Raw genomic sequence first — 15100 nt, forward strand, 5'->3', positions numbered from 1 at the left:
TAATTACCGTATTTTCTGGCGTATAAGACGACTTTCTGGATGCAAAAAAATGCATCCAAAGTCGGGGGTCGTCTTATACGCCGAGGACAGTCTCCGGCTGCTGCGAGCGTCCATGATTTAAATGCCGCGCCTCCTCCTCAGATTGTTCCGTGATAGGCGGAACACAAATTTTCCCAGCAGTGCCTCTGTTCTGTGTTCCTCCTATCATGGATGCCTTCTCATTCTCGGACGAGAGGACAATTTGTGTTCTGCCTATCACGGAACAATCTGAGGAGAAGGCGCGGCTTTTAAATCATGGACGCCTGCAGCGTGACGGAGACTGTTATCGGCCTGGAAGCCAGACTCTGCAAAAAGTGAGTGATGGCACAGTGGGGGGAAAGTGATGGCACAGTGGGGGAAAGTGATGGCACAGTGGGGGAAAGTGATGGCACAGTGGGGGAAAGTGATGGCACAGTGGGGGCAAGTGATGGCACAGTGGGGGCAAGTGATGGCACAGTGGGGGCAAGTGATGGCACAGTGGGGGGCAAGTGATGGCACAGTGGAGGCAAGTGATGGCAAGTGATGGCACAGTGGGGGCAAGTGATGGCACAGTGAGGTGCAAGTGATGGCACAGTGGAGGCAAGTGATGGCACAGTGGAGGCAAGTGATGGCACAGTGGGGGAAAGTGATGGCACAGTGGGGGCATGTAATGTAATGGCACAGTGAGGCATGTAATGTAATGGCACAGTGAGATTTGAAAAAAAGCCTGTTTCTGTCAGCGGATGTTCTGGCTACCCCTCAGCTTCCAGAAAGACTAGTAGGAAGGGGGTAGTCTTATACAGCGAGTATATCCCAAAACAAACATTTTTCCTGGAAAAATAGGGGGTCGTCTTATACGCCAAGTCGTCTTATACGCCGGCAAATACAGTAGTCTGCACTTAGAGGCACCTCTATATCCTTCTCTCTTGTATGTCACCTGGAGATTGCTTCCACCTCCCCCTGCGGTTCGCCCTGAGCTACAGACTTATATAAAGCCATAAAGACTTTGAGAATATTTCTATCACATGATGTACTCCCCATATGCTATATTTGTAATTGCAGTGTTGAAATAAATAAGTTGGTTTTGTGTTGCAGTTTGGGCACTCGGGCTCAGAAAGGCTGACCATCACTGCACTAGGGTCATCAGAACTAGTGTCCCCAATGGAAGAGCTCCCCCTATTTTTGTTCTTCTGACAACCCAAAACTTGGGGCATTCTTTCACTTTCAGTCTCAGTGATAACAATACGCAGGACAAATATAGAGGGTACGTATTCCTAATGGGGGCACAGACAGCAACAAAAACCTTACAGGGATTCTAATCCCTCTCCACTCTATCCAAAACAAAACAAAATATTTTAACTTTAATTATACTTAGTGCAACACCATAATAAAGAATCAAGAAAGACTGTAATTTGTATTTAGTAAACTCCAGAATACCTTTTTTGGCATACATTGCAATTGAACTCGAAGTCCAAGCAACAAGCTGTCGGTGCCCATGTGTGCCCCTGTATCTACTGTACTGATCACAGTTGGGTTAAACTGGCAGCACTGCTACCTGGGATCAGAAATTAATCAACAAACTGTAATAATCTCAGCTCTGGAATGCAGAAGAGATTTCTGAATCATACCGGGTGTACTTTGCATGGGGATTGAGCTGTGATTGCATCAGACTTCTGTGCAAAGTCACTGTGATAGTACTTTCCCTAGAACTATTCCGAGTTTCACCCACAGACCGCTATGTCTGTACAATATAATTACTATTCATAAGAAGAACAGGATCTGCATGTGATGACATGTAATGACTGGTGGCAGGAGCGCTATATGGTGTATGCATGCATGTACGTAACCAGGGGTGCATTTAGGTTTTGTGCTGCCCTAGGCCTGGTGAAACTCGCGCACCCCCTACTTTATATATGACGCACCCCTTCCTTTTTAAGACCCGTCCTGTCATTTTCATGGGATGAGGACAGAGGGACCCAGCGGGATGAGGACAGGGGGACAGGGTGGGATGAGCACAGGGGGACAGGGTGGAATGAGCACAAAGGGACAGGGTGGGATGAGGACAGGGGGACAGGGTGGGATGAGGACAGGGGGACAGGGTGGGATGAGGACAGGGGGACAGGGTGGGATGAGCACAGGGGGACAGCTTTTTCGCCGCCTCCCGCAAAATGCCGCCCTAGGCCTGGGCCTTGTCGGCCTAGGCCATAATACATCTCTGACGTAACATCATATACACATGTGCATAAGCCCTAAAAAAGGCATTCTCATACTAGTATGATTCTCCTGCCCTAAGCTGGTCAACGTTGAACCAGTTTACAAATAGTCACTATTCTGCTCATCTGACAGCCACATCTGCTATTTAGTGTGTCAGCTGATCTCCCCAAACCACACTGAATCAGCTTATCTCTACGTATCTTCTGCATCAGTTCACATGCATTAGAAGTAAACATTTCATAACTGAAGCACTCACTGGAGAGAAACCTTGTGAACTGTTAAGCCTGAATGTCAGGCCATATGAGACTGATCCACACAATATGGCCTGGATTCACGTAACACTTACGCCGGCGTATCTACAGATACGCCGCGTAAGTGTCAATGTGCGCCGTCGTATCAATGCGCCGTGCCCACAGAACTAGATACGCCTGAAAATAGGCTTCCTCCGACCGACGTAACTTTCCTACGCCGGCGTATCTTGGGCGCATATTTACGCTGGCCGCCTCATTGCAAATATGCAAATGAGGGAGATACGCCGATTCACGAACGTACTTGCGCCCGTCGCAGTAATATACGCTGTTTACGTAAGGCGTACGTCCGGCGTAAAGTTATTCCACCTAAAGGAGGCGCATCCCATGCAAAGGTATGGACCATGGAACAGCCGTCGTATTTTACGTCGTTTACGTAGGACTACGTGAATATGACTGGGCGTAGGTTACGTTCAGTGATTCGACGTATCTTAGGCATTCGATCCGACGTGATTCTGAGCATGCGCACTGGGAAGCGTCAACGGGACGGCGCATGCGCTGTTCGTTCGGCCCATCATTTGCATGGGGTCACGGTTCATTTAAATGGATCACGCCCACCGTCCACCTACTTTGAATTAGGCGGGCTTACGCCGAATAATTTACGTTACGCTGGCGCAACGTAGGGAGCAAGTGCTTTGTGAATACTCTGCTTGCCTCCCTGTGTTACATCGGCGTAGCGCATATGAGATGCGCTACGCCGGCAGAAAGATGCGCCGATCTACCTGAATACAGCCCTATGTGTTGCCATACACTGTCTAATAGCATATCATTGGAAATCCTCATCTAGCCCAATTGAAAGTAAGAATTAACAATGTTAACCTCATGGACAAAAATCTTTCACATCTTACATAATACAAATCATTTATATGATAAAAAAATGGGACCCCTGGTTCAATTATTCTAAACACTTCTTAAACCCTGAACAACAATACAGTAATACCTCGGATTGCGAGTAATGCGGTTAATGAGCGTTTCGCAATACGAGCTATTATTTTTTTTAAATCCTGACTCGGTTTGTGAGTGTTGTCTCACAAAATTAGCAGGATTCAAGAAGTATGCAGTACCGCATTTGGCCAGAGGTGCGGGGGCGCCGGTGACACTTGGAGCCATTCGGCGCCGCTCGGATGCACTCAGAAACACTCTGCGACCGAGTGTTTGAGCATTTCCAAGTGGCTCTGAGCGGTCTCCAAGTATTTCCGAGTCTCTCCGACACCTCCCTACCTCTGGCCACATGCTGTACTGCATACAATAGAAGTCAATGTGGAACAAATTATCTTAGTTTCCATTGACTTCTATGGGGAAACTTGCTTTGAAATGCGAGTGCTTTGGATTACAAGCATTCTCCTGGAACGGATTATGCTTGATTATTAGTGGTGCAACGGATTGTCACCGATCCGTGATCCGAATGGGTCACCCTGTTCGGATCGACACACCACGCGATCCGTGGAGCGCTCCGCAGCCTCGGCCATAGGAAAGGCCCCGGCTTCGGCCTAGCTCCAGAGAGGCGGCAGCTGTCTCGTCAGGAAGTGACGTTTCGTCGCCGCCATCTTGCTCCACCCCACACTCCTGCACAGTAATGATAATAAGAAGGGGGCAAGCATGTAAGGTCAGCAGGTTTGCTGCGGCTTTTAAAATTTAACAGTGTAATGTAAACAGTCCGTCAGATTTACATATACTTGGCCAGATTCAAGTAGAGCGCCGCATCTTTAAGGCGGCGTAGCGTATCGTATTTACGCTACGCCGCCTTAAGTCAGAGAGGCAAGTACTGTATTCACAAAGTACTTGCCTCCTAACTTACGGCGACGTAGCGTAAGTGTGGCCGGCGTAAGCGCGCCTAATTCAAATGAGGATGGGGGGCGTGTTTTATGTAAATTACTCGTGACCCGACGTGATTGACGTTTTTTACGAATGGCGCATGCGCCGTCCGTGTACATATCCCAGTGTGCATTGCTCCAAAGTACGCCGCAAGGACGTATTGGTTTCGACGTGAACGTAAATTACGTCCAGCCCTATTCACGGACGACTTACGCAAACTACGTAAAATTTTCAAATTTCGACGCGGGAACGACGGCCATACTTAACATTGACTACGCCTCCTAGGGGGCAGCTTTATCTTTACACAGCGTATCTCTTACGGAAACGGCGTATCTTTACTGCGACGGGCGCACGTACGTTCGTGAATCGGCGTATCTAGTCATTTACATATTCTACGCCGAACTCAACGGAAGCGCCACCTAGCGGCCAGCCTAAAAATTACACTTTAAGATACGACGTCGTAGGAGACTCCTACGCCGCTCGTATCTTAGCCTAATTTAAGCGTATCTGGTTTCCAGAATACTCTTAAATTAACGCCGGCGTAGATTCAGAGTTACGACGGCGTATCTACTGATACGCCGGCGTAACTCTCTATGAATCCGGCTAACTGTATTTAAGCACATAAGCTCCGTTTTGTGTTCAAAATAACTGTGAAATCTAAAACTCTGGTGGGTGTAACAAGATTTGTATGGTGTTTTTTTTATTTTGCTGATCCGAAAATTGATCCAATCCGTGACTTTGATCGGAGGATCGATCCGATCCGTGAGTTTTTTGATCCGTTGCACCCCTATGGATTATGCTCGTAATCCAAGGTTCCACTGTCCTTTTCATTAGAGATCATTGAACGATATAAGTTGTTTATGGAATTCAAGGATACTACTGTTAGCATGTTAGTCAACCATACCAATGTACATCTATCAACTACTGTATACTTTAATAACATAATCTTACTTGTAAGAATTATGTAATGCATTTCCCTTAACATATGAAATCACTTTTTTCTACCACTTTTTTTGTACCCAATAAAAATAATTTGCAAACAAAAAACTGAATGTCAAGCAAACTCATCTATGAAGATATACAATGTTATTTTCTTTTTAACCACAAAAACCTGACCCTCTCCTCCCCCACCATGCAGGTACAATAGTGTCCCCCAGTCAGCATCCGCACCAGCACTGGGGAATCCCCCAAGGAACTGCTACATACTGCTAATAGGGACCAAGATCTTTTTGGGCCAGATCCACAGAGCAAGTACGCCGGCGTACTTTCGAATTTCACACGTTGTATCGTTATTTTGGATCCTCAAAACAAGATACGACGGCTTCTGGGTTAGATCCGACAGGTGTACGTCTTCGTACGCCTTCGGATCTAAGATGCAATACTTCGGCGTCCGCTGGGTGGCGTTTTCCACGTCGGGTATGCAAATTAGCGATTTACGACGATCCACGAACGTACGCGTGGCCGTCGCATTTTCTAACGTCGTCTGTAGTCGGCTTTTTCCGGTGTATAGTTAAAGCTGGTATTTTCCGGCGTATACATAGAATTGCCATGTTAAGTATGGCCGTCGTTCACGCGTCGAAATTTGAATTTTTTTTTGCGTAAGTCGTCCGTGAATAGGGATGGACGTAACTCACGTCTTAGTTAAAAAAATGACGTTGTTGCGACGTCATTTCGCGCAAAGCGCGGCGGGAAATTTCTGGACGACGCATGCGCAGTTCATTCGGCGCGGGGACGCGCTTCATTTAAATGAAACCCGCCCCCAACCCGCCCAATTTGAAATCCGCCGCCAGAAATACACTACGCCGCCGTAACTTAAGGCGCGAACTCGCTGAGGATTCGAATATACGCCAGGTAAGGTTCGGCGGCGTAGTGTATCTCTGATACGCTGCGCCGATGCAAATGTATGTGGATCTGGCCCTTTGTCTTTAGTTCTGCATTTAAGCGGAGGTCCGTCTAAAAAATAAATATTAAAAGCCAGCAGCTACAAATACTGCAGCTGCTGATTTTTAATAAATGGACACTTACCTGTCCAGGGTGCCCGCGATGTCGACAGCCGAAGCCGATCAATCGCTCGTCTCTCGGCTGCCCCCGCCGCCATCCTCGGTGAGGGAATCAGGAAGAGAAGCCTTTCAGCTTCACTTCCCGGTTCCCTACTGCGTATACACGAGTCGCGCTGTGCATCCTAACTGGTCCCCGCTGTCTTCTGGGACCTGTGTGTTTCCCAGAAGACAGCGGGGGGGGGGGGAGAAGGGGCATGACCCCCGCCCGGAAGTGGGTGCAAATACCTGTATTATACCTCCCCTGAAAGGTGCTAAATGTGACACCGGAGGGGGGGAGGGTTCCAAAAAGCAGAGGTTTCATTTTTGTGTGGAACGCCGCTTTAAGCGGAGCGCCAACCCCACCCCCACCAAATAAATTGCGTTGCACTTTCTCAATGGGCCGGCTGCGGCGAGGGTCGAACTAGCGGCTGAGTTCCTGCTCCCCCCACAAGATGTAGCACCGGAGGCAGGGAGGAGGAAGGCAAGCGGGCTTACCCCCTTTTGGGTGGAGCTCTACTTTAAAGTGGTTGTAAACCTCAGACATGAAATATGAACAAAGCATATCCCGTGTCAGGGCAAGTCTGATCATTGGAGTAGAGCATACTGATTTCCCAGCACAGCTAGAGAACTGACCACGATGAGCACCCATGGTAAGTGTGGTCAGTTTTTAATAGGAAAGCATGGGGACTAGCAGGATCACCAGGGATTTCACACAAAGGAAGCAATACAAAGAGAACAGGATGCTTTCTCATACAAGTGGTACAGCAGACACATATCAGGAATATAAATTGTTGGGGTAACAAAAGCTTTAATGGCACCGCATTGCATCAACACATGTGTTGCAGTAGCACACGCTTTGCCGCAATGCATGAATGTAAATCATTCATTAATCTTGCGCATCGTGCTCTATGCCTGACAACTCTGTACTGTAAGCAGCCATTGCTACAATCACCTCTGAGCAACCATGAATATCGGTAATGATGTTAAAGTGGTTGTAAACCCTTAGACCCCTTTCACACTGGGGCGGACTGCAGGCGCTATTGCGCTAAAAATAGCGCCCGCAAACCGACCTGAAACAGCGGCTGCTGTTTCTCCAGTGGGAGATCGGATAATTTATTGTCGGAAAATTTGAGAGCATGCTATCCCACATTTGTTGTCGGAAATTCCGACAACAATTGTCCGATGGAGCGTACAAATGGTTAGACTAACCGACAAAAACCTTCCATCACACAATTGTTGTCGGAAAATCCGATGGTGTGTACGGGCCTTAAAAACAACTAAAACATTTTGGTCGACCAACTTAAATACCATTTTAGTCGACTAAAATAGGACTAAAACTAAAACAATTGAGATGACTAAAATAGGACTAAAATGGCATTTTAGTCCAAAGACTAATAGCTGGATTCAGGTAGGGCAGCGTAACTTTCAGGCGGCGTAGCGTATCGTATTTACGATACGCCGCCTTAAGCCAGAGAGGCAAGTGTTGTATTCACAAAGCACTTGCCTCCTAAGTTACGGCGGCGTATCGTAAATGGGCCGGCATAATCGCGCCTAATTCAAATTAGGAACAGGGGGGCGTGTTTTATGTAAATGACTAGTGACCCGGTGTGATTGACGTTTCTTACGAACGGCGCATGCGCCGCCCGTGTACATATCCCAGTGTGCATTGCTCCAATTACGTCCAGCCCCATTCACGGACGACTTACGCAAACGATGTAAAATTTAGAAATTTAGACGCGGGAACGACGGCCATACTTAACATTGGCTAGGCCACCTAGGGGGCAGCTTTATCTTTACGCCGGAGTACCTCTTACGGAAACGGCGTATCTTTACTGCGACGGGCAAGTGTACGTTCGTGAATCGGCGTATCTAGTCATTTGCATATTCTATGCCAAACTCAACGGAAGCGCCACCTAACGGCCAGCGGAAATATTGCACCCTAAGATACGACGGCGCAGGCCGTCGTATCTTAGCTAGGTTTAAGTGTATCTCAGTTTGAGCATACACTTAAACATACGACGGCTTAGATTCCGAGTTACGACGGCGTATCTACTGATACGCCGCCGTAACTTTTTGTGAATCCAGCTATAATGCCGCGTACACACGGTCGTTTTATGTGATGAAAAAAAATGACGTTTTTAAAAACGTCACTTTAATTGACCGTGTGTGGGGGAAAACGTCATTTTATGTCTTCTAAAAAAACGACAAAAAAAAATTGAAGCATGCCGTAACTCTCTGTGAATCTAGCTAATAGTCTCTAATATGTGTATGTAAGGGAGGCAGGGACCTTAGATTGGAGGCTTCTTGAGGACAGGGACTGATGTGTATGTATAGGATGTAAAGCGCTGTGTATAATGTCAGTACTATATAAATACCTGTAATAAAAAGAGGCTTCATTCACATATGTGCATTCCAGGAATGCATGTTACGGTGTCAATAATTGTTAATAGCACCCCAAACACGGCAAGCAAATGCGCACAAATACTCATGGTAAAAACTTCACACTAGAACGCAGGAAAATGCTCCATGTCACACGTAGGGTAGCCTAGTGAAATCAATGGACTGCCCTATGCGACTCGTGGGAATAACCACGTGTCTGTAATAGGTATAAGTGAATGTGGCCTAAGAGATTTCAATAGGAGAACCTGAAAAAAAATGTACAAAAATAGTTTTTGGGGGCATTTTCTTTCTTAGCTTTTCATTAGCTAAAATTGATAAAAAAAAAGAAACCTTATAAATAATGCTTACAAAAAGCCTGATAAACAACCGGATATATTCACCCCGAGCGTATTGTCGCCTGGAGCTTGTGTTTTGGCCACTAAGAAATGAGCACACGTGAAATGCACACTTTTTTCAGGCGTTTTCTTGCCTGGTAATTCGTTTTCTATTGGTTAAAAACAGTTTTTAACCACTACAGCCCCGGACCATTTTGCTGGTCAATGACCGGGCCACTTTTTGCGATTCGGCACTGCGTCGTTTTAACTGACAATTGCGCGGTCGTGCGACGTGGCTCCCAAACAAAATTGGTGTCCTTTTTTTTCCCACTAATAGAGCTTTCTTTTGGTGGTATTTGATCACCTCTGCGTTTTTTATTTTTTGCGCTATAAACAAAAATAGAGCGACAATTTTGAAAAAAAAATGAATATTTTTTACTTTTTGCTGTAATAAATATCCCCCAAAAATATATAAAAAAAAATATTTTTTCCCTCAGTTTAGACCGATACGTATTCTGCTACATATTTTTCTTAAAAAAAAAAATCGCAATAAGCGTTTATTGATTGGTTTGCGCAAAAGTTATAGCGTCTACAAAACGGGATAGTTTTATGGCATTTTTATTAATATTGTTGTTTTTTTTACTAGTAATGGCGGCGATCAGCGATTTTTATCGGTACTGCGACCTTATGGCGGACACTTCGGACACATTTTTGGGACCATTGGCATTTATATAGCGATCAGTGCTATAAAAATGCAATGATTACTGTAAAAATGTCACTGGCAGGGAAGGGATTAACACTAGGGGGCGAGGAAGGGGTTAATTATGTTCCCTGGGTGTGTTCTAACTGAAGGGGGGGGTGAGACTGACTTGGGGAAATGACTGATCGCTGTTCATACATTGTATGAACATGCGATCAGTCATTTCACCCCCTGACACACACAGCTCCCGGGTTCTCGCTCTGTAACTAGCGATCGCGGGGGCCTGGCAGTGATCGCGCCCGCCGGGCACGCGTGTCGGCACTACATTGTATAGTGTTTTGTTTAAATTGTACAGTGTGTTATTTTATTGTACAGTGTTATATTACGTTGTATAGTGTTTTGTTTTACATTGTACAGTGTTTTAATATGTTGTATAGTGTTTTATATTGTAGTGTGTTATTATATTATATAGTGTTTTTATTACGTTGTATAGTGTTTTGTTTTATATTGTACAGTGTGTTATTGTACTGTACAGTGTTTTGTTTTATATTGTACAGTGTGTTATTGTATTGTATAGTGTTATATTACGTTGTATAGTGTTTTGTTTTATATTGTACAGTGTTTTACTATGTTGTATAGTGTTTTGTTTTATATTGTAGTGTGTTATTATATTATATAGTGTTGTTATTACATTGTATAGTGTTTTTTTTTATTGTACAGTATCTTATTACACTGTATAGTGTTTTGTTGTATATTGTACAGTGTGAATATATTTTACAGTTTTTTATTACATTGTATAGTGTTGTGTTATATATTGAACAGTGTATTATTACATTGTACAGTGTTGTTATATATTGAACAGTGTATTATTACATTGTACAGTGTGTTATTACATAGCGTGTTATTACATTGTATAGTTACAATGTTACATCATATAGTGAGGTCAGGGGTCAGTGGAATAGGGGTGATGAGAGTGGAGGTACCATGATCAATGTATGGCTGGGGGTTGTCCTCTATGATGACGTCACGTGTTATAAAAGAAGAGATCATTCTATAGAAGTGTCACCATTCCCCGGGATATAAAGAATAAAACTTCTTACCGCTCTCCTTGGTCACCATGAACCGGACACAGAACATGGGCGGACAGCGGCTCTTCTCCCCCGGAGTGACCACAGCTCGGGGACAGTCAGAGGTGACCAGGGTAATATCACCTGGATCCCCCGTCCCCCCCTCTGCGCTGAGTGCGCCGCTCTGCCCGTCCGCATCCCATGTGGAGTTTTGGACGCATCCATTCCTCTGCAGAGGGGGGGCCCGGCCCAGTCCTTCCAGCTCCAGTACCTCCGGATCTTCCTCGCTGACATCCCGATCCTCGCTGCCCATGGCGGCCCGGGGATCTGATCACACCGGTACTTTGTGCGTTTAATGACTGGCCACAGGTGGCAGCAGAGAGCAGCCCTTAAGAACGGGGGCGGGGCTAGACAGTGACATAGACTGGAGCCACAGGAGCAGAGACATTGGGATCTCTCTGTACAGACACACTCATAAACATTCATAGTCTTATAGATATTCTAATAAAATCGGATGTTTACAAAGCTAAAATTAATGCATAAAATGGAGCTTGCAAATGCAAGGGGATGAAAGAAACGCACGCAAAATCGCACACCTCCCCGCAGCGCACAAAAACACGCAAGTTTTTATTTTTGCAGGCAGAATAGAGAGCGGTTACTTCTTAATGGTACCCCAGGGTGCGCTTTGCTAATGTGCATGAAAAATTGTGTGCCAAAAATCATGGTAACTGAATATCGCGCGGCGTGCGCTTTTCTGCAGCTAAAAAAAAAAAGTGCATACTCTCTTTTGTGCAATTTGTCCACCAGCTGCCCACTGTGTGTCTAAATATCTGTTATTGTGCATTTGGGAAGTGGGGCACTTAAAGTGTCATTAAACCCAGACTATGAAAAACGAATTACATCCTATATAACAGAGTGTGACCCCACTGCAGCCTGAGATTGTGTCCTCTACTGAGCATGCTCAATTTCAGTTTCCTTCCAAGTTCTTCATTTCCTAATTTGTCTGATCTGTGCAGCCCATGTGACTATAGAGTCACACATGTGGATGTATATAGTACACAGTGATAAATGACACTCCTCTCATCTATGTCCTACTCAGTGCTGGGACAAGGCCATTTGGTGCCCAAGGCAAAGATGGCAAACTGCCCCCCCCATTTTTAAGAAAGAATCAATGTCCCATCAGAGTGTCCCATAACATCAGGGGTCCCCATTACAGTGTCCCTTTGCATCAGGTGTCCCCATCAGTGTCACTTTACCTCAGGGTCCCCTTTAGAGTGCCCCTTCACATCAGGGTTCCCCATCAGAGTGCCCCTTCACATCAGGGTACCCTAGGGTTGCCACCTTTTCTTCAAGCCAAACCCGAACACTTTAGCTGTCTGGGACACCTTTGGGTGCCCTAAGGAGAGTAGTAATGAGGTGCGCATAGCGTGCCGCAGAGAATGGTGGGTGTGGCCAGATTACTCTTCCCGACATCATCATCCGGCCCTCCAGTGATGCCAAACCTGCCACAAGACGGCCGCTGAAGCTCTCGGACAGCAACATATTTGTATGTGACTATCTTAGTTACTTGGGGAGCCACAGCCTGGTCTGAATTCAATTCAATGTGTCCGGGTTTCAGTCCGCCTGAAACCTGGACACATGATTCAAAACCCGAACTGTCCGGGTGAATCCCGTACAGGTGGCAACCCTAGGGTACCCCATCAGAGTGCCTCTTCACATCAGAATGCCCTTTTACATCAGGGTTCCCCATCAGAGTGCCCTCTTACATCAGGGTTCCCCATCAGAGTGCCCTCTTACATCAGGTGTCCCCATCAGAGTGCCTCTTCACATCAGGGTTCCCCATCAGAGTGCCCTCTTACATCAGGTGTCCCCATCAGAGTGCCCCTTCACATCAGGTGTCCCCATCACTTCAGGTGTCCCTGTCAGAGTGCCCCCTTAACACAATATGTGCACATCAGTGTACCCCCACTAACATATGTGCCCATCAGTGTACCCCCACTAACATAATATGTGCCTATCAGTGTACCCCCACTAACATAATATGTGCCCATCAGTGTGTACCCTTAAAATAAAATGTGCTCATCAGCATTACCCTTATTTTATGTAAGGGGTCACTCAGATGGGTACATTTTACGTTAAGGGGCATGCTGATGGGCACATTTTATTTTAAGGGTACATCGGTGTTGCTCATAAAATATGCCCATCAGAGTGTCCATTAACATACAATGTGCCCATCAGCATGACCCTTAACATAAAATAAGTAGCATGCTTATGGGCACACCCGGCCGGGAGAGAGCGAGAGCTGCGTTGAGTAGCAGGAGGCGGGGTGAACATGTGACGTCATTGGTTGCTGGGAAACCCGCGTTTCCAGCAAACCAATGACTGATACTACACTGGCTGCCTGGCGGTCCGGGCAGAAGCGTCCCGCGGCTCATGACTAAGCACTGATCTATAGTGTGAAACACGTAGGCTGCTATCCCCATTTTTTTTGCTGTATTTTGTAGTGCATTTTCCATCCGTTTTACAATAAAGACAACCAAAAGTTTTTTTTTGGAGTGCGGCTGTCCATTTTCTAGTCTCTACAATTTCCCAATAAATTGTACCGCCCAGGGCATCCGTCCCTTCCGCCCACCCCTTGTACCGGCTCTGCTCCTAATGCTAAACACTATGGGCCAGATTCAGGTACAAATGCGGCGGCATAACGTATCGTCTTTAAGTTACACCGCCGCAAGTTTTTCTCGTAAGTGCTTGATCCACAAAGCACTTGAGTATAAACTTGCGGCGGAGTAACGTAAAGACGTCCGGCGCAAGCCCGCCTAATTCAAATGGGGCGTGTACCATTTAAATTAGGCGCGCTCCCGCGCCGAACGTTTTGCGCATGCTCCATTTCCCGACGTGCTTTGCGCAAAATTACGGCGCCCCGACGTGTTTGTGAATGGCGACGTGCGTAACGTACTTACGCCGAAAAAAATAAAAATTATTTGACGCGGGAACGACGGCCATACTTTAACATGGCTGGTGTAAAGTTAAGCCATGAAAAAGATTGCTTAACTTTGCGACGGGAAAAAACTACGTAACGCACGTGAGTAGCTTCGTGGATCCCCGTAAAAGCTAATTTGCATACGCGACGCTGGAAAACGACGCAAACTCCACCCAGCGGCGGCCGAAGTATTGCAGCCTAAGATCCGAAGGCGTACAAAGCCGTAAGCCTGTCGGATCTTAGCCAAATGCCGTCGGATCTTGTTTGTGAATCACAAATTAAGATACAACACGGCAAATTTGAAAATACGCCGGAGTATCAGTAGATACGCCGGCGTACTTCTTCTGTGAATCTGGCCCTATGGCGGTGGGATATAGTATTCTGATCGATTACATTCATTAAGAAACTCACAAAAGTAGATTTGTTTATTTTAAATCAGTATTAAATATATCTAATGTCATGTCACTGCTAATACCTGTAATAAAAAAGCGCCTTGGGTGCAGATGCCAGCTGAATAAATAGAGAGGTAGTGACAGTCATCTCTAAAGAGAAATCGCAAGAAGTGGGACTTTATGGGCTCTGTATCAACAATAAAGAAAATTTAAATGTGGTATTTTATTAGAAAAATCAATAAAACCAAAGTTATAACATATGTTAAAACAACTCGGTTTTAATGATTTTTCTATTAAAATTCCACATTTAAATATATTTTTGCTTATTGTTGATACAGAGCCCATAAAGTCCCACTTCTTGCGATTGCAATTTCTCTTCTATATCTTTCAGGGACGTGGCATTTAAGTGGCATTAAAGTGCACTTTAACATGTCCATTGTAGCCATGCCATGGTGACATATTTAAATGTATTGTTGCAGTCATCTCTGAGTCCACCTACGCCATAATAATGCACAAAAAATACACATCTGACGTCCAATAACGATTTACAGGAAGCTGTAAAACTGTTTTTATGAAGGTGGCCTCCATAAAGTGGTTGTAAAGGCAGAAGTGCTTAAAGTGGTTGTAAAGCTTTTTTTTTTTTTATAACAAACGTATCATACTTACCTCCACTGTGCAGCTCGTTTTGCACAGAGTGGCCCCGATACGCAACTTCTGGGGACCCTCGGCGGCTCCTCCTCTCATCAGATAACCCCCTAGGAGAAGCACGGTGGCCAATCTCACACTAGCTAGGGGTACACTAACACTGACATCAATAGTGACACCAATACAGTGATCAGTGCTTATACTCCCA

The 15100-nt window shown here is 45.6% G+C and overlaps 1 protein-coding gene across 1 annotated transcript in view; it reads right to left on the minus strand.

Annotated features, from left to right (window-relative positions):
• Positions 1-11223, minus strand: part of SLC35G1 (solute carrier family 35 member G1) — a 46027-nt gene extending 34804 nt beyond the window's left edge. Inside the window, exon 1 of the mRNA XM_040361760.1 lies at positions 10909-11223. Within this exon, the coding sequence (XP_040217694.1) occupies positions 10909-11188 (280 nt within the window). The 5' untranslated portion in view covers positions 11189-11223. The remainder of the gene's footprint in view (positions 1-10908) is intronic.
• Between the last annotated feature and the right edge of the window lie 3877 nt (positions 11224-15100).

This window comes from Rana temporaria, chromosome 8 (assembly GCF_905171775.1).
Source record: "Rana temporaria chromosome 8, aRanTem1.1, whole genome shotgun sequence".
Lineage (NCBI taxonomy): Eukaryota > Metazoa > Chordata > Amphibia > Anura > Ranidae > Rana > Rana temporaria.